The sequence below is a fragment of the Somniosus microcephalus genome, chromosome 5, assembly GCF_052327205.1.
Source record: "Somniosus microcephalus isolate GS21.2 chromosome 5, FLI_Smic_1.0, whole genome shotgun sequence".
NCBI lineage: Eukaryota > Metazoa > Chordata > Chondrichthyes > Squaliformes > Somniosidae > Somniosus > Somniosus microcephalus.
In genome coordinates, this window is record NC_140991.1 from 127,813,446 (window position 1) to 127,833,819 (window position 20,374).

The 20,374-nt window shown below is 48.9% G+C and overlaps 1 protein-coding gene across 4 annotated transcripts in view; it reads left to right on the top strand.

Moving 5' to 3' along the window:
• The window catches only part of invs (inversin), a 425,788-nt gene that overhangs the window by 159,287 nt on the left and 246,127 nt on the right, over positions 1-20,374 (top strand). For all 4 annotated transcript variants that reach the window (XM_085988195.1, XM_085988194.1, XM_085988197.1 and 1 more), the window contains exon 8: positions 19,256-19,485. In XM_085988195.1, coding sequence (XP_085844321.1) covers positions 19,256-19,485 — 230 coding nt within the window. The remainder of the gene's footprint in view (positions 1-19,255; positions 19,486-20,374) is intronic.

The window sequence follows — 20,374 nt, forward strand, 5'->3', positions numbered from 1 at the left end:
ACAACAGCAGCACCAACCTGCTGTTCACCCACCTGAAGCTGCACAGGCCAGAAGGCATCAGTGCAGGGAAGGACGTCGCCGCAGGAGATACCCCCAAAATAGGGTTTACAGACAGAGGATGAGCTACCTCAACATGACTGAGCAGCAGTGCCAAAGGAGGCTCAGACTTTCGCGAGAGGTAGTGGGTGACATCTGCGCAATGCTGCAGCAAGACCTGGAGCCCAGAGGAGTGGGTGGACACCCCTTAACAGTGGTCGTAAAAGTCACCACCGCACTCAACGTTTTTGCTTCAGGCTCATTCCAGGGATCATCAGCGGCATCTCCCAGGCGGTCGCACACACTTGCATCACGCAGGTAACCGATGTCCTCTTTACCAACGCGCACAATTACATCAACCTCTCCAAGGATCAAGCAAGTATAACCACGCGTGAGGTTGGATTTGCTAATCTGGCAGGTTTTCTAAGGGTGCAGGGCGTCGTTGACTGCACACATGTGGCCCTTAAGGCACCCCATCACAATCCAAGTCTTTTTGTCAAAAGCAAGGGCTTCCACTCCCTCAACATGCAGCAGGTGTGTAACCACAAGAAGGAAATTTTGCATGTTTGCGCCAAGTACCCTGGCAGTTGCCATGACTCCTTCATACTGCGCCAGTCTAGTGCCTCCACTCTTCAGTCCGCCAGACCAACTTTGCGATGGCAACTTGGAGACAAGGGCTATCCCCTGAAGACGTGGCTAATGACGCCATTAAGGAGGCGATCCAACGAAGCTGAGGAGCGCTACAACTCCAGCGACATTTCCACCAGATCCATTATCAAGCAAACCATCGGCTTGCTGAAGATGCGATTCAGATGCCTTGACTGATCAGGTGGAGCCCTGCAGTACTCAGCAGCCAGGGTCTCCAGAATTGTCGTGGTCTGCTGTGCACTTCACAACATGGCACAGCATCGTGGCTTGCAGCTGCCTGAGGTACAAGTGGCTCATCGCATAGCCTCCTTGGATGAGGAGGAGGAGAGCGAGAACGAAGAGCTTGCGGAGGCGCATCAACCAGCGGCAGCAGCACGCGAGAACATTGCTGCCCGGGATGCACTCATCTTGGCCAGATTTGCTTAGGCTGCCCAATCAAACACATTTGGCTCGCACCTTCTTACCACACCATCGACAATGGACAAGAACCTGCAGCTTCCTATCACTCTGACTACTAAACTGTCAATTCCAAGTCGCCCTGAGCCCTCAATGTGGAAGTTCCATTTGCGAAATGACACAGCCCACAACTTCAACAGTTTGCCATCAAGTCATTTTATAACATTAATTCAGGGATGGCATTTCACAATTAAACACAACACAACACCCAAGTGACTACCCTTGTGACTACTTGTGCTTTATCTTCCTCTTACATGTGCTCCTACGTGGTACTTCCCCTGTGGCTTCAGCAGATGTGGAGGCCCCTTGCTCACTTTCATGCTGCTCCTGCCTGGACACCTTTGGCGGGCGTCCTCTGGGGTTATGAGCCTGTGAGAGTTCGGCAACAGTCTGCTGCTCCTGCGGCTGTGCAGGGGCTGAGACGCCGATCTCAGTTGGGTGAGGACTCTGGTGGGGCTCTGACCGAGGGCTCTGCAGTGGCATGGTTGTGTGAGTGCTTGGAGAGGAGCCCCCACTTCATTGTTCTCTGCCACCAACATCCCTCTCATGGGTCAGCCCCACTTGAGAGCTAGTGGGTGGCTTGACAGCACCTTGCTGCACTTCAGGAGGGCCATGAGGACCCGTTTCTGCACTGACAGTCCTACTCCAGAGGACTTCCATGAAGATCTCGTTTCTCTGCTCAATAGCTTACCATCGCTCCTCCAGAGATGTCAGTCTATTCTGAACAATGACCATGTTTTCAAGACCCTGGCGACTTAGCTCCTCCATGGCCGTAGCCATCCTCTCCTCTATGGTAGCCATCCTCTCCTCTATGGTAGCCAGCCTTACCATGGAGGTTGCCATCCTTTCCGTGGTGATGCGTTCATGCGCCAATACCTCCACAAAGGCTCTGCTCATGTTAGCAATGGACTCCTCCATCCGCTCCACACTCGCAGTGATCCTGGAGACAAAACCTGCCAGAGACTCCTGCACTTGTTCCTGGAGTTCCAGTACCGCTCTACTTCTGGATGGACCCGAAGGCACAGGTTCAACATGCAGCTGAGCCGAGCTGGGAGCGCCCTGCACCCTCCAACAAGGACTCTCCACTGCTGTCCCTGTCTCCACCATCTGCTGATGCTCACTTGTGAGCTGTGATACACCAGGTGACAACACTACTCTATGTCCTGAAGGTCCCACCGAGGTGTGAGTATCTGCGCTGGTGCTGGGTGTGCTTAATGCTGCTGATGCTTCACCCTCAGAGGTTGTAGCTTCCTCTGAGGAGTCTTGTGGCTCAGGCTGTTCCTCCTGGACAGCTGTCGATGGTCCTGTGGGGGAGTAAAGGAAAGAGTTAGACATGTGAGATAAACATTGCATGTACATGGAATTGTGCAGATGATCATAAGTCAATCTGTTAGAGCATCAGAATCAATATCAGTCACTCATGCAATGTAAATGAGAGAGATGCAAAACTATTCTGTCACCAGCTTGCCCTGATGCACCCGTCAGTCCGTCCCCCACTTGCACATCCTCCTCGGCTCCCACGATCTCGAGGGCTGCCTCCTCTGCGCTGGTAAGCTGGGCTATTGAGGGTAGCCCTCCTCCTGTCCTCGCTCTTTCCCTCTTATTGTGAGGTCTCTTTTCTTGCAAGAGGGATACAAGTGGAGTTTGAGTGAGAATGAAGGAGTGAGTGTAGAGAATCCATAGCATAGATGCTTAGAAGGACACAAAGATGCAGTGAGGTGTCAAGACCAAGGGCCCTCCCTGTGTGTTATAAGTTGTTGTCATAGCATCACAGTGATAGGGTGTGTGAGGGTAGCATAGTTGAATAGTTAAGTGAATGTGTAAATAGAGAGAGAGGGAATGGTTAAGGGTGCAGGGATGTAAGGGTCAAGTGGGATGTGGAGGAGGAGGTTGACAATGCAGAGTGCTGGTGATGAGAGGCGATGGGGAGCAGATTGTGGGTCATGGTGATGTCATACTCACTTTTGCTTTGCGGAGAAGGTCATTAAACCTCTTTCTGCACTGCAGCCAGGTTCTGCTGCACATTGAAATAGCATTGACCTCCTGTACCACTTGCAGCCACACAGCTTTGGACTGCTGGGAGGTTTTTTCCTCCCAGAGGAAGGAAACAACACCTCTTTCTGAGCTCTGGCTCCCTCCACCAGAGAGTCCTCATCAAACCAGGGTGCAGCCTTGGACCTTGAGGCGGACATCTGTGCACCACAAATCCCTCAGAAGTCTCTCCAAAAAAAGATGTAAGGCAGAAAATGAACCAAGGCTGCTTGCAGGCCTTAAATGCAGCTGCATAAATGATGTCATCAGAGGCGAGTTTCAGGACCAAAAGACTCATTGGGCCAGGGGTTCCCACACGCTGGGAATCAAGTGCCCAATTAGGGCAAAATAGCTAAATTATCCCACCTCACACCGGAGGCGGGAGCGGGAACCGCTGGCCACCTGACCCACCCCCAATGACAAAATCCAGCCCATAGAGTACAAAAGCGTGGAAATTATGATGAACCTGTATAAAACACTGGTTCGGCCTCAACTGGAGTATTTTATCCAATTCTGAGCACCGTACTTTAGGAAGGATGTGAAGGGCGGGGGGGCAGGTGCAGAAAAGATTTACAAGAATGATTTCAGGGATGAGGGAGTTCAGTTATGTGGATAGACTAGAGAAGCTGGGGTTGTTCTCCTTAGAGCCAAGAAGATTGAGAGGAGATTTGATAGAGGTGTTCAAAATCATGAGGGGTCTGGATAGTGTAGATAGAGAGAAACATTGGCAGATGGGTCGAGAACCAGAGGACACAGATTTAAGGTAATTGGCAGAAGAAGCAAAGGCGAGGGTATGAAATGAAGAAAAACTCTTTTACTCAGCGAGTGGTTAGGATCTGGAATGCAATGCCTGAAAAGGTGGTGGAGGCAGACTCAGTCACGGTTTTCAGAGGGAGTTGGATAAGTAGCTGAAGGAAAAAAATTTGCAGGGCTACGGGGAAAGGGCGGGAGAGTGGGACTAGCTGAAGTGCTCTTGCAGAGAGGAAGCACGGGCTCGACGCACCGAATGGCCACTTTCTGTGCTGTAACCGTTCTATGATTCTATGGTGACTTCGGCCAAGCCTGCAAAAGACCATCACCTCAACATTCCACCTCAACACCCATCAAGCAAACCAAGCTTTGAAAGTTTCCTTCTGCGGCGCTGAGGTAAACCATGCCATAAAACCCTCACATCCTGTCATGTAGACAACATCTCCAGAACCTTGTGAAGAAACTAAAGAGTAGGGTCAACTTGATCCAGAAACTCGCCGGATCCACATGGGGAGCAGATGCGCAAACCCTCTGTATGGCAGCACACGTCCTGGTGTACTCTATAGCGGAGTACTGCTCTCCGGCATGGCTACCAAGTCCACATATCAAATCCGTTGATGTCCAGCTGAATTCTACTATGAGAATGTACGCTTTTATCGACACCAACACCTTGGCTGCCCGTGCTTGTAAACATTGCAACACCACACCTACGCCGTGAATATGCAATCTCCAGAGAAGACAACCGCTACAGCAGCAAAGACATGCCGATGCAGACCGACTTGAACAACCTACCAGCAACCCATCTCAAATCTAGAACGCCATTTTGGACCGTCGCTGAATCCCTTCAGCAATCTCCGCTCAACCTTGATGATCGATGTTGAAATGCTTGGAACAATTGCGACATACGGAATGGATTCCTTATAGAGGGCCCCTCAGTACAACCTGAAGGATCAAACCTTCCTCGCAAACAGTGAACAACCATCAACCGCCTCAGAACTGGTCATGGTAGATGCTGCCACCTTCTCCATAGATGGAAGATTAAAGCATCCCCATCATGTGACTATGAAACTCCTAATCAGACCCTGAAGCACATCATTGAGCACTGCCCTCAGAGGAAATTCACAGGCAGCCTACAAGATATCCACGCTGTTACACCGGAAGCTTTGGCCTGGATATCTGACTTAGATATTGACATTTGATTTGCTTTGCTACTACCATATGAAAGAAGAAGTAGTATGATTCTAACCATCTTCCTTTGTGTTAAGTATGAATCCAGCCAGTGGAAAGTTTTCCCCCTGATTCCCATTGACTGCAATTTTACTAAGGCTCTTTGCTGCCACACTCGGTCAAATGCTGCCTTGATGTCAAGGGCATTCACTCTCACCTCACTTCTGGAATTCAGCTCTTTTGTTCATATTTGGATTAAGGCTGTAATGAGGTCAGGAGCTGAGTGATCCTGGCGGAACCCAAACTGAGCATTTTGAATTAAGTAATATAAATAATACAGGAAAGTGGGAATTTTATGCTAGATAAAGTGAAATATCAGATAATTTGAAGTAAGTAACTTTGAATTAAGAGGAGTGGATTGCAATACTAAACAGAACATTTTGTATCTCATTCATACTACTCATGCTTATTTCTGTATTGTACCAATTAATAGTACTGCTCAGTATCAATGGTTTCAAACCCTTTACTGGTTAACTTGTAACAGTCTTCTAAGTTAGACTTCTGATGCTGCTTTCATGTTTGTTTGAGGATTCTGAACTGTATTTAGTTTACATCAAGAGAATTATAATGAATGCAGCTCACAACACTCCATATTAATGGTAGAGGGAAGCCTGCTGGCCAAGATACTGATGGGACTCCAAGCTCTTAAGTGGTTTGTTGAATAGAATCCATGGTCTGTTTGGCAATGTAATTATATTTTAAGGAACAATATAGGACATTCAACAACAATAGCTTACATTTACATAACACCTTTAAAGTTCCAAGGTGCTTCACAGTTGGCGGTCATATCGAGCAGGAATAGAATGTAAATTAGAGGAAGTGGGTGAAGGTGCTGTTGAAGCAATATGTTTTAATGAGGCTTTTCAAGGTGAGAAGAGATGTTGCAAGGGAGGAAGTTCCAGGGAGAAGTGCCAGATGAGTGAATGCTCTGTCACTGATAGTGGAGCAGACGGAGGGGGAATGCACAGTGGGCCAGAGTTGGAAGTTCAGTGCGTGAATAAGAATGTATAGCTGGAGGAGATTACAACGGTGGGAAGTAGTGAAGCTGGGAAAGGATTTGTAGACCCACACAAGGATTTTGAAGTCACTGCACGGAGGCCATGAGGAGCAAGAACAGGGTGTTAAATGAGCTGGGCCTTGTGCAACATAGAAGGCAAGCAACAAAAATCTGATGGAGTTGGAGTTTGTGGAGGCTGGAGCTCGGGAGGCCAGTGAAGAGGACGTATGAAGAAAAGTTCATTGAGTCAATGATACATATTCTTTCCTACTATGCGATCTTTGCTGTTTGCCTGAGCCAATGGCAAATTGTTCCTCAGTTTAGCAGCTCATTTGACTGATAACAGCTCCAAGAATGTCGCACTACCTCATTATTGCTCTAGAAAATTAGAAAACAGAGAGTTGTAGTTAATGGATGATTTGGGGCTGGAGAGTGGTCCCCACTCATTACTGTTAAGACCATTGCTCTTCATATATAATTAATTACATCCTAGATTATGGGGGGAAAATTCAGTTGGTAGCGCCACCCGTTAGCGCCTTAAGAGGGCGCTAAGTGGGGTGTAAAGCAACTAGCGCCTGGGCGCGGCGATATCTGCGCCTCTCGCAAAATTGACCGGACATTTTGCGGCGGCGCTAAACAATACCGCTCGATCTCCTGCGCACGCAGAGCTTGACATCATTCGAGAGTGCAACGCCCTTGGGGTGCCCCGGACCGGAAATTGAGTGGCGCCCCCCTCCTTTCCGCCTGGCGCAACCAACGACAGGTTGACTGGAACACTTCCCAGTCGCTGTGGGGCTGGGGGGGGCGCTATTTAAAGGGGGCCTCTTCCTGGCTTTTGTGTGGTAGTCATTTTTGCACCACTCGTTCTGAGAGAGAGAGAGAGAGATTTTGAGAGAGACAAAGAGAGAAAGAGAGACTTTGAGAGAGACAAAGAGAGAAAGAGAGACTTCTGCATTGAGTCAACGCTGTCTGAGGTAGTTTTGGCTTCTGACCATAACTTTGCAGGTACTTTGCTTTTTGACCTTCATAACTTTGATTGCCTAGATACTATGGGGTCTGCAATGGATCGGAACGTCATCCTTCTCCATCACATTCGGAGGGCACAGAGACGCAGAGAGTGGCAATCATGGCCAGACGGAGGAGGGCCAACAGGCCTCGATACAGGAGACCTTACCCTCCCAGGGTTTTTCGCCAACAGTTCTCCTACATTAATATGTCCGAGGAGCAGTGTTTGCGAAGGCTGCGCTTCAGCAAGGAGGTGGTCACTGAGCTCTGCCACCTGCTTCAGCCAGATCTGCAGCCTCACCTGAGGAGGAGGACGTCTCTGTCGGTGGCGGTGAAGATAACAGTGGCTCTCAACTTTTATGCCACCGGCTCATTTCAATCAGCTACTGGGGACATCGCCAATATCTCCCAGTTCGCGGTGCATTGCTGCATCCGTCAGGTAACAAATGCCCTCTTTAAAAGGAGACGAGAGTACATCTCTTTCCCCATGACCCCGGACAAGCAGCAAGAACGCGCAACAGGCTTTGCGATGATAGCGGGCTTCCCCATGGTGCAGGGCGCCATTGACTGCACGCATGTGGCTTTGCGGGCGCCACAAGAGAATGCCGAGGATTTCCGCAACCGAAAGGGCTTCCATTCCTTAAACGTCCAGCTGGTCTGTGACCACAGACAGCTGACTGTCAATGCCCACTTTCCTGGCAGCAGCCACGATGCCTTCATCCTGCGCCAGACTTCTGTGGCAGACCTTTTCCAGGCACCGCATCACCCAGGATTTTGGCTTCTTGGGGACAAGGGATATCCTCTGTGCACCTGGCTGATGACACCGCTCCGTTCGCCCAGCACCCCTGCTGAGCTACGATACAACGAGAGCCATCAAGCTACCAGGAACATCGTTGAGCACACAATTGGCGTGCTCAAGCAACGGTTCCGCTGTCTGGACCATTCTGGAGGAGCCCTCCAGTACACGCCTGAGCGAGTCTCCCACTTCGTTGTTGTGTGCTGCATGCTGCATAACCTTGCAATCCTCAGGACCCAGCCAATGCCACCAGGCATTGGAGCACCAGCAGAGGAGGAGGAGGAAGATGAGGAGGATGATCATCAGCAGCACCAAGGCGGGAGGGAGGCACAAAGTGGAAGGGCCTTCCGTCAAAGGGTCATAGCAAGTCGCTTCTAGGCCCCCTCTGAGGAAATGGCTTCTGCCATTCAAACAACCTGAATGAAACCATCCCACAACCCCTAAGCCGGTCAAGGCAACAATGATTGCAAAGACCAAACATGTAAACATAGAAACATAGAAGATAGGAGCAGAAGTAGGCCATTCGGCCCCTCGAGCCTGCTCCGCCATTCAATGAGATCATGGCTGATCATCCAAATTCAGTACCCTGTCCCTGCTTTCTCCCCATATCCCTTGATCCCTTTAGCCTTAAGAAATATATCCAACTCCTTCTTGAATATATTTAATGAATTGGCCTCTACTGCCTTCTGTGGTAGAGAATTCCACAGGTTCACCACTCTCTGGGTGAAGAAATTCCTCCTCATTTCTGTCCTAAATGGCTTACCCCTTATCCTTAGACTGTGACCCCTGGTTCTGGACTCCCCAACCATCGGGAACATCCTTCCTGCATCTAGTCTGTCCAGTCCTGTCAGAATTTTATAAGTTTCAATGAGATCCCCTCTCATTCTTCTAAACTCCAGTGAGTATAAGCCCAATCGACCCAATCTCTCCTCATACGTCATTCCTGCCATCCCAGGTATCAGCCTGGTGAATCTTCGCTGAACTCCCTCCATGTACATTTTGAATACAGATACTTCTTTATTTCACAAACTCTGTGTGTCTCATTTCCACATGACAAAGTAATAGAAAGAAACACAAAAAAAAGCAACCATTCACATAACTGGCTCTCACAACCTGGAGACAATGTCCAAAACAGTTACAAAAATTTGACCACGAACCTCGGCCTTCAATGAAACAATGAAAAACATTTTGTCACACCTCCTACTTTTTGCCCTTCGAGGGTGATCTGCTTTCCTTGCGAAATTCCCCCCTTCCCACCCTGCAGCTCCTCCGTAATGGGACCCCAGTGGCTGGAGCAAGGCTGGGGGAAGGCTGCTGAGTGTCAGAAACTGAGACTGCAGATGCCCTTGAGGGACGGCCTGGACCAGCTCTGGGCCTGGAGGGCCCGGCTGCTGACTGTACTAACTCTGTATGGGCGGCAGCAGTCTGTCCTACAGGTGGTGGCAACTGCAGTGGAGAAGTGCCAGTGGTGGCAGCAGGAATGCTGTCATCTTGAGAGAGGACAGCAACTCCCTGCTCGACCGGCACACTGGCACTCCCACGGGGCAGCACTTCAGCAGCCGGAGCAATCTGATGGAGCACAGATTGCTGGCCTGCTGCGGCGCGGTGAGAGCCCCGGGGAAATGTGCCCGATCCAGCGAGGGTGGCAGTAGTCAGTGCTCGCGTGGCCTCAATCTGCGTCTGCATGAGACCAGCCACTGACTGCATTACAGCACTAAGCATTTGCATGGCAGCCGCCTTTGCTACAGCAACGTGCTCCCCACTCCTTGCCAGTGATTCAATGGATTCGGGCAACCTTGCCACTGCAGCTATGACCTCACTGTGCCTGTGCTCCGCCTGGGCGCTCATTTCAGCGAGGACCCGCTCCTCGTCTGCGTTCAGTGCAGCAGGACTCGAAGCCATACTCTCCCTCCGGGGAGAAGGCCCCTGAGCTTCCCTACCCCCATCGCGTTGCTGCAGCCCGCTGGGTCCTGGAACTTCATCCTTATCAGACCATTCCCCCCTGCTCCCCTCCAGGGAAGGCGTGTTCCCAGTGTGGGCATGGGCTGCCTCGGTAGAGGGTGGCGCTGATGCTCCGGCTTCCTCTTCCTCCTCGCCTTCAGCTTCACTCGCACTGGCAGCTTGAGGGCCGTCTCCTCACCTGGCGAATCACAATCTGAAAGCAGGGAGGTACAAGAGTGGCTTTAGCGTGAGGACAGGGTGGCAGCAAGGGAGGCATGAGTGCAGCGATTTAGTGATTTGGATTGAAAGTGTCAAAGGCTGCTGTTGTGAGGAACAAGTGGAAGGAGAGAGGACAAAAAGGTGATGACCTTACCATTGCTGTCCAGAACGGGGTCGGCGTCTCCAGTGGCGACGGGACCAATCACCTGGCTTGCCAGAATCCTGTGGACGTGCTCCTCAAGATTGCTGAGGGGTTGCAGCTGAGGCCACCCTCCACCAGTCCGTTGCTGCTGTCTCCTATTATGAGACAGCTTGGCCTGCAAGAAAAAGGACGGCGTCGGAGTAAATATGCAGCCATGGTCTTGCCTGAAATGCCTCCCATGGTTGAATAGCCCTTACTGTATGCAGCCATGGTCTTGCCTGAAATGCCTCCCATGGTTGAATAGCCCTTATTGTATGCAAAGTGTGGAATGTGCGTGTGTGTTTGATGAAAGGGTCATAGGTGTTGGATGAGTGTTGGGCATTGGGGCTTTCAAGACCCTCTGGCCATAGAGTGAGGTTGAGATGGAGAGATGAAGAGGTTTTGAAAAAAAGGCACTCACCCTGATGACCCGAGTGAGGTCGTTGAACTTTTTCCTACATTGGAGATGGGTCCTAGGCACCATGCTGCTTGAGGAGACTCTCTGAGCCACCTCCCTCCACACTCTTCTGTACTCGCGTGGCAAAGGTCTCCTGCCACTCTCTGGGTACAGAATGGATCTTCTGCGCTCCACCCCATGAACCAGAGCCTCCAAAGCCCGCTCGCAGAAGCACTGTGCTCGCTCCCTGGCCCTCTCCATAGTGTTTGGCTGCTAGATTTAGTCACAGGTCTACCCAGGCCGAGATTCAAGGCTCCAATGAGCAGGGTGTGGCTGCAGAGCAAGATCGACCCTCCCCTTTAAGAACTGACCGGCGCCAGTGTGTCTGTGTTCCATCGCTAACTGACAGCACCTGCGCCGCTCCCGCCATCTGAGGTAGCGCCTCGCCCCTCGGCCTTAGCGCCTTAAGAGAGGTGTGTAGCGCCTGATTTAGCGCTCCAATCACCTCCAGGGGCGATAAAAGCCAAGTTTGCTGTCGGAGGCGATAATTAGCGCCAGGCGCTAAACTTTGCGCACCGCCAGTAATGGCGCCCCATATGGGGCGATACCGGATTTTTCCCCCTATATGTTCAAACTTCTGTTATGGGACTCAACTCTCTGATCCAGAGGCGAGAATACGATTTAATGAGATAGCTGGCATGAATAAATTATTGTTGTCCATAATGTTGTTGATTTCATCTCCACTTTAAAAAAAAAGGCAGGACTGATGGTTTTTCAGTTACGAGCGAACTAATATGCATTTTGGATTGTGTGTACAAGCACAGTAATACGGAATTGACTGGTACTAACTGGTTTTGCCCTGTGCTGATAACTAAGTAATGATAGTTTATTAGTGCAGTTGCTGAGCTACTGGGCTGGAAATGACACAATGATGACACAGTTCCATGGATGATGAAATGTTTATTATGGTAATTCAAATACTCAAATACATTCATGAATACTGATATGGTCATTTACTGAAGAACTCAGTATGCATCCTAGAATGCTAAAGGAATCATAGAGACAATTGTAGAGCCTTGGATCACAATCTTTCAAGCATCCTTGGATATGGAAGCTGTGACAGAGGTCTGGAAGGCTGTCTCTGTTCAAAATGGGAGAAAGGGATAAACCAGGCAACCGTAGATCGATCAGCCTAGCATTGGTAATGGATATGAATCTGTGATGTGGGATAAAATTAATTCTCACTTAGAAAAACATGGTTAATTAAGGACAGCCAATAGAGATGTGTAAGAGGCTTGTTGACAAAATTAAAGTGCATAGTATTAAAGGCAATATGACAGCATGGATAAGAAGCTAGCTAAAGGATAGAAAACAGAGAGTTGTGGTTAATGGATGATTTTTGGACTGGAGAGTGGCCCCCAGGCATCAGTGTTAGGACCATTGCTCTTCCATATGTAATTAATTATGCCCCCCTGCAACAAGTGGCGCCTGTAGTACCTTACTTTTGCATCTCCCAGCTCTTCAGCCTATACCGCAGTGAGATATCTGAAAAATCTTATGTCTATACGCCCTATCCAATAATCTCCTGCTCTCTAATCCTGCCTCATCTGAAAACAACATTTGATTTTGACTCCCAATGTGCAATACCACAGGAGGGGCTGAAAATTCAGTAGGGTTAGCGCCCCATTTGAGGCGCTAGAGGGCCTAGCGCCGGAGTTATGGCCGGTTTGTAAATTCAGTGGGGCCCTGCCATCGGCGTTAGACCGGTTGCGCTGCGCCGGCACCGATGACGTCATCGGTGTGCGCAGCGTCCCGGTTGCCGTGGTGACGGGCCCCAACGCCGAAATTGAGTTGCGGCCGCCTCGCCCGTGGCAGCCGCAACTAACGATGTTTCAGCAGAGTCCTACGCGAGTTAGCGCCGGCGCATTAAGGTCGCGCGGCGGCCGGACGCTTTCCCGCACCTCCCTCCCCGGACTCCTCCACCCACCCCCGCGGAACAGATGCGTCTGGCCTGCGAGCCCGGCACTTCTCCGAGGTGCCGGGCTCATTTTTTTCAAGATTTCAACGGCCAGCGGGCGGGTGCAGGCAGCTCCTCCTTAACTGAAGGAGGAGGCCTGCACTTCCCCAGCCTGCCGCACCGCATCGGGTGCCGCAGCGCCGGAATTGCGCCGCAATGTGGCAGTCAGCGCCCATTTCGAGGCGCTGACACCCTCCTGTAGCGCCGGCAGCCGTTTGGGCGCGGCGCTACTGAATTTTTGGCGCGCGCAGGGGGACTTAGCGCCGGCGCTAAATTTCCGGCGCTAAAGCCCTGGCGCGGCGCCAACTGAATTTCTAGGCCGAGATCTATATACACAGAAATACAATGTGCTTCACATACGTTGTACTGCAATTCCATTTTCAGAGCTCGCAAAGCAAATCTTGCTGAGCAAGCAATTGATTCATTGCAGCACAATTATTAAATAGTAACAATGTTAAGAATTTCAGTTAGAATTTAGGGGAATGCACGACAGATGTGTTTGCACACAAGTCACCTATTTCTGTTTAAATTGAAAATCCCAAATTATCTTCAATCTGAATTAATTCTCTTCTGTTAATTTAGTAATTGTAGATGTTAACCTCCATTATTTATATAATTACAGTCTTTATGTAAGTAACTTTCATACCTTGTTGCAGTTCCCTCTTCACATCTCCCTGTGCCATGATACCCTGTCCAAAGGCAACAGGCATGAGACCTGCTCCCAGACTTCTGTCAATGTGACTCTATACCAGTCTCTAAGAGGTGTGAGAGAGCAGTCCAAGGTGGCCTAGATCCCAATACACGCCCTCCTCCTCATGAGAAAGGATCCAACTTCTGTTCACTGTCTCGCCTAATATCATGGTTGAGATTGAAAATTTACTGTGTGTAGAATTCGATGCACAAACCCCAGGGTCTGTGGCACAGTAAATTAAGCTCCAGTGCACCATGTCTCCACCCCCCCTCCACAAATTAAAAGCAATAACCAAATGAAACTGTTTAGGAGATCTTCCATTATGACTAAAAATATGCAAGAAATTGTATAACCAATATTCAAATTTTCCACTGTGAATTGCTATAAATAAATATCAAACTGTGACAAAGAGACCATTCACTGATCAGGAACAGACTGCCTCTTAATCCAGCATTAAATCGAGGGGGGGAGATTAGGAGAATATTTTTTACGCCGTGAGTTGTTATGATCTGGAATGTACTACCTGAAAAGGTCATAGAGTCATAGAGTTATACAGCACAGAAAGAGGCCCTTCGGCCCATCGTGTCTGCGCCGTCCATCAAGCCCTGTCCAATCTAATCCCATTTTCCAGCATTTGGTCCATAGCCTTGTATGCAATGGCATTTCAAGTGCTCATCCAAATGCTTCTTGAATGTTGTGAGGGTTCCTGCCTCTACCACCCTTTCAGGCAGTGAGTTCCAGACTCCAACCACCCTCTGGGTGAAAAAGTTCCTCCTCAAATCCCCTCTAAACCTCCTGCCCCTTACCTTGAATCTATGCCCCCTTGTTATTGACCCCCCTACTAAGGGGAAAAGTTCTTCTTTATCTACCCTATCTATGCCCCTCATCATTTTGTACACCTCAATCAGGTCCCCCCCCAGCCTTCTTTGCTCCAAGGAAAACAGCCCCAGCCTGTTTAGTCTTTCTTCATAGCTGAGGCGCTCCATCCCAGGTAACATCCTGGTGAATCTTCTCTGCACCCTCTCCAAAGCAATCACATCCTTCCTATAGTGAGGCGACCAGAACTGCACACAGTACTCCAGCTGTGGCCTTACCAGCGTTTTGTACAGCTCCATCATAACCTCCCTGCTCTTATATTCCGTGCCTCGGCTAATGAAGGCAAGTATCCCATATGCCTTTTTAACCACCTTATCTACCTGTTCCGCTGCCTTCAGGGATCTATGTACATGTACACCAAGGTCCCTCTGACCCTCTGTACTTCCTAGGGTCCTACCACTCATTGTGTATTCCCTTGCCTTATTTGTCCGTCCAAAATGCATCACCTCGCACTTTTCAGGGTTAAATTCCATTTGCCACTTTTCCACCCATCTGACCAACCCGTTTATATCGTCCTGTAGCCTGAGGCTTTCCTCCTCGCAATTTACCACCCCACCAATTTTCGTGTCATCTGCGAACTTACTGATCATACCTTTTACATTCTCATCCAAATCATTTATGTAGATCACAAACAGCAAGGGACCCAGCACCGATCCCTGAGGTACCCCACTGGACACAGGCTTCCAATCACAAAAGCAACCTTCGACCATCACCCTCTGCCTCCTGCCACTCAGCCAGTTTAGGATCCAACGTGCCAAGGCACCCTGGATCCCATGGGCTCTTACCTTCTTGACCAGTCTCCTATGCGGGACTTTGTCAAAAGCCTTACTGAAGTCCATGTATACCACATCCACAGCATTTCCCTCATCCACACACCTAGTCACCCCCTCGAAAAATTCAATCAGATTGGTCAGACATGATTTACCCTTGACAAAGCTATGCTGACTATCCCCGATTAATCCTTGCCTCTCCAAGTGGAGACTAATTTTGTCCCTCAGAATTTTTTCCAATAATTTCCCTACCACAGATGTTAGGCTCACTGGCCTGTAATTCCCTGGTTTATCCCTGCTACCCTTCTTGAATAATGGTACTACGTTAGCTGTTCTCCAGTCCTCTGGTACATCCCCTGTGGCCAGAGAGGTTCTGAAAATTTGTGTCAGAGCCCCTGCAATCTCCTCCTTTGCCTCACACAGCAGCCTGGGATACGTCTCGTCCAGGCCTCGGGATTTATCCACTTTTTGGCCTGCTAAAACCGCTAGTACCTCCTCCCTCTCGATGCTAATATGTTCAAGTATATCACAGTCCCCTTGCCCGATTTCTATGTCTACATCGTCTTTCTCCATAGTGAACACAGATGCAAAAAATTCATTTAAAACCCCGCCTACATCATCTGGCTCTACACACAGATTGCCACTTTGGTCCCTAATGGGCCCTACCCTTTCCCTGGTTATCCTCTTGCCCTTAATATACTTATAAAACATCTTAGGATTTTCCTTTATTTTGCTCGCCAGTGTTATTTCATGGCCCCTCCTCGCTCTCCTAATTTCTTTTTTAATTATGCCCCTGCACTTTTTATACTCCTCTAGGGCTTCCTCCGTCTTTAGTCTTTTGTAACTGCCAAAAGCCCCCCTTTTTTTCCCCGAATGCATTTTTGTATATCCCTTGTCATCCAAGGTTCCCTTTGCTTGTTGGTCCCACCCTTGACCTTTACGGGAACATATTGGCGTTGTACTCTCTCTATTTCCCTTCTGAAAGTCTCCCACTGCTTTGATGTGGATTTTCCTATAAGTAGCTGCTCCCAGTCCACTTTGGCCAGATCCTGCCTTATCATATTAAAATCGGCCTTCCCCCAATTTAGAACCCTTATTTCCGGGCCGTCTTTGTCTTTTTCCATGACCACCTTAAATCTCACCGAATTATGGTCACTGTCGCCAAAATGCTCTCCTACTGACACTTCCACCACTTGCCCGGCTACATTCCCTAGAATTAGACCCCCTCTCTTGTAGGACTTTCTACATGTTGGCTCAAAAAGCTCTCCTGGATGCACTTTAAGAATTCTGCACCCTCTAAGCCTTTCACACTCTGACTATCCCAATTAATATTGGGGAAGTTGAAATCCCCCACTATTATTACCCTATTATTTTCGCACTTCTCTGAGATTTGCCTACATATCTGTTCCTCTATCTCCCCCTGACTGTTTAGGGGCCTATAGTACACTCCCAGCAAAGTGCTTGCCCCCTTTTTGTTTTTAAGTTCTACCCATATGGCCTCATTAGAGGAACCCGCTAATATATCATCCCTCCTTATGTCACGGGGCCGTGCATTCACGGGGCCGTTTTGCTAGGGTTTCGGTAGTGGACCCAAGCGCAGGAAACCTATCCAAGGACTCGAGACCGGGTAGAACTCGAAAGATGCTTCACTTGATACTCGAAAACACAGACATGGTAACACTCGAAAGGAGATTCAGTTGAGACTCGAGAACGCCAGAGACACAGCAAGAGCTGTTACTTGCAGGCAGGCGAACCCAGGACTGAGCCAAGAGGACAGGAAACAGGAAGCTTAAATACAGGCCAGAGTGGTCATGTGACAATTATTCAAATGAGACAGGAGACAAGTACTTTAACAACACACAGGTGAGGCCAGAGGCACAGAAACAAGACAAGGACAAAACCAAACAACTTTATTAACTAGCCCAATTACTCTGATGAGATCAATTACTCGAGAAACAGGTGAGGAGAGGGGCCCAGAAGGCACGGCAGCAGTGCACCAAGGCCTCAAAAACCGACCTCAGGTGGCGAGCAGAGGGAAGTGCCGCTGCAGCCGTTACACCTTACAGCAGTAATTGACTCCTTAATTAATATTGCAACACCCCCTCCCCTTTTACACCCCCCTCTGTCTCGCCTGAAGATTCTATACCCCGGAATATTGAGCTGCCAGTCCTGACCCTCCCTCAACCATGTCTCCGTGATAGCAACAATATCGTAGTGCCATTTGTTCAACAACAACTTCAGTTCATCCACCTTATTTGCAAGACTCCTTGCATTAAAATAAATGCCTTCCAGCCTTGCCATATTCCCTTTTGCCTTCACATATTTGCCCTGCCTTCCCAGCTGACTTGTTTTTTCCTCCGTATTTGGCTGTAAATCACCCCCTACTATAGCTCCACTCTGTATCCCATCCCCCTGCCAAGTTAGTTTAAACCCCCTCCAACAGTGCTAGCAAACCTCCCCGCAAGGATATTGGTCCCCCTCTGGTTCAGGTGTAAACCGTCCGACTTGTACAAGTCCTACCTTTCCCAGAAGCAGACCCAGTGATCCAGGAAACTAAAGCCCTCCCTCCTGCACCATCCCTTTAGCCACGCATTCATCTGTTCTAGCATCCTATTCCGATACTCACTAGCACGTGGCACCGGGAGTAATCCAGAGATTACAACCTTTGAGGTCCTGCTCTTTAATCTTCTACCTACCTCCCTAAATTCTTGCTGCAGGACCTCATCCCTCTTTTTACCTATGTCATTGGTGCCAATGTGGACCACGACCTCTGGCTGTTCGCCCTCCCCCTCCAGAATGCCCTGCAGCCGCCCAGTGACATCCTTGACCCTGGCACCAGGGAGGCAACAAACCATCCTGGATTCACGTCTACGGCCACAGAAACGCCTATCTGTTCCCCTTACTATAGAATCCCCTACCACTATTGCTCTCCCACTCTTTTTCCTCCCTTCCTGGGCAGCAGGAGCACCCCCAGTGCCAGGAAGTTGGCTGCTGCCACCTTCCCCTGGTAAGTCATCCCCCGCAACAGTATCCAAAGCGGTATACCTGGTTGAAAGGGGGATGGCCACAGGGGTCCCCTGCACTACCTGCCTGCTTCTATTGTTCCGCCTGGTGGTCACCCATTTCTCTTCTGCCTGTGCAGCCCTACCCTGCGGTGTGACCAACTCACTGTACGAGTAATTCGGGACCCTCTCAGCATCGTGAATGCGCCACAACCCACCCACCCGCAGCTCCAGCGCCCCAAGACGGCCCGTTAGTAGCTGCAGCTGGATGCATTTCTGGCACACGTGTTGGTCAGGGACACTGGCAGCGTCCCTGAATTCCCACATAGAGCAAGAGGAGCATATCACGGGGCTGGGCTCTCCTGGCATGACCTACCCCTTTAATCAATTTAAATTAAATTAATTCAATACCACCAGTAAAGTAAGCCTTACCGCTGAAGCACCCGCTGAAGCTCTGAGGCCTTGCCTCACCTAACTCCCTGACTCACCCAACTCTCAGCACTCTGTTGAAACCGCACTCAGTGCAAAAATCGCACTTCAAAGCCTGTTTTTATAGGCCCTGAAACAAAGACTTGCTGAGCCCAGCTACAGGAGAACCAGGTTAACCAGATTACTCCAGTTTCCCTTGTTAACTGCCTTCAGCTGCTCTGAGTTGTAGGACTTGTTTATCCCTTTTTAACCCTGCTTAAAGCTGGGAAATTTAGATTTTAAACAGTAAACAGTACACAGTAAATGTGAAACAAACAAAAGTTTGATTTCAGCAACCAGTTAAGACTCCCTGACTCACCCAACTCTCAGCACTCTGTTGAAACCGCACTCAGGTGGTGGAAGCAAATTCAATAGGAACATTCAAAAGGGAATTGGATATATACTTGAAAAGGAGAAATTTGCAGGGCTATGGGGAAAGAGCACAGGTGTGGGATTATTTGAATAGCTCTTACAAAGAGCCAGCACAGACTTGAGGGGCTGAATGGCCTCCTTCTGTTCTGAATGATTCAATGATTACAAGGTGGTTGGGTGGTACAAATGATCATGTAATGCTAAATTAATGATCCCTGATCTCTGTTGCCTTAATAATTGAGATTAAATTGCACTTGTGCACTAACAATGACAATAAAAGTTGATTTGATTTTGATAAAGGTTGGAAGTTTCATAAAACTATAAATACTGTGTTTTAAATATTGATGAAATTCTCTAAACTCTATAATATTACAGGTGGTGCCAGAGTGGATTTGATTGACCAGGATGGCCATAGTCCTTTGCACTGGGCTGCCCTCGGAGGAAATGCAGATGTGTGTCAGATCCTGATTCAGAATCTGATCAACCCCAATGTGCAGGATTACGCCGGGAGAACTCCTTTGCAGTGTGCTGCATATGGAGGCTACATCAACTGTATGGCGGTGCTCATGGAAAACAAAGCTGATCCCAACATACAAGACAAAGAGGTAATCTGTCAACCACGGTGTTAAAGAGAATGCTATTGAGCAAACAGATAATGCAATTATTTTTTTTAAAAAGCTTTCCTGAATCCTCAGACTTGTGTGCAATGCACGTCAGTTCCATAAAAATCCTGTTTATTTACAGATCACTTTTTACGTTTGTTGGTCTTAAGGTCTTAATAGAACATGTACTCAACAACTACTTGTATTTATATAGCGCCTTTAACATAGTAAAACATCTCAAGGTGCTTCACAGGAGCATTATAAAACAAAATTTGACATTGAGCCACATGAGATATTGGGGCAGATCAAAGCTTGGTCAAAGAGGTAGGTTTTAAGGAGTGTCTTAAAAGAGGAAAGTGAGGGGGAGAGGTTTAGGGAGGGAATTCCAGAGCTTAGGGCTTTGGCAGCTGAAGGCACGGCCACCAATGGTGGAGCGATGAAAATCAGTGATGCACAAGAGGCAAGAAGCGGGGGAGCGCAGATATCTCTGTTGTAGGGCTGGAGGAGATTACAGAGATAGGGAGGGGTGAGGCCATGGAGGGATTTGAAAACAAGGATGAGAACTTTAAAATCGAGGTGTTGCTTAACTGGGAGCCAATGTAGGTCAGCGAGCACTGGGGTTGTTGGTTGAACGGGACTTGGTGTGGGACATTGAACTCCGAACATTATTGCCTATGGAGACCCAGTACATGGTAGGACTCTAGTGCAATATTTCCTGCAGTGGATGTCTGTATTCGGCTATGACTTCTGTGTAGGGACCGTGGTAAACTGTCATTTAGCCAATAAAAACCTATAGTTACTATCTTAACTCGTCGCTTTTCATTGGATGAATTGATAGGTATATCAGGGACCAAGTGGCAATGCGTCACTTCCCTGCAAGAGCAAAATTTGG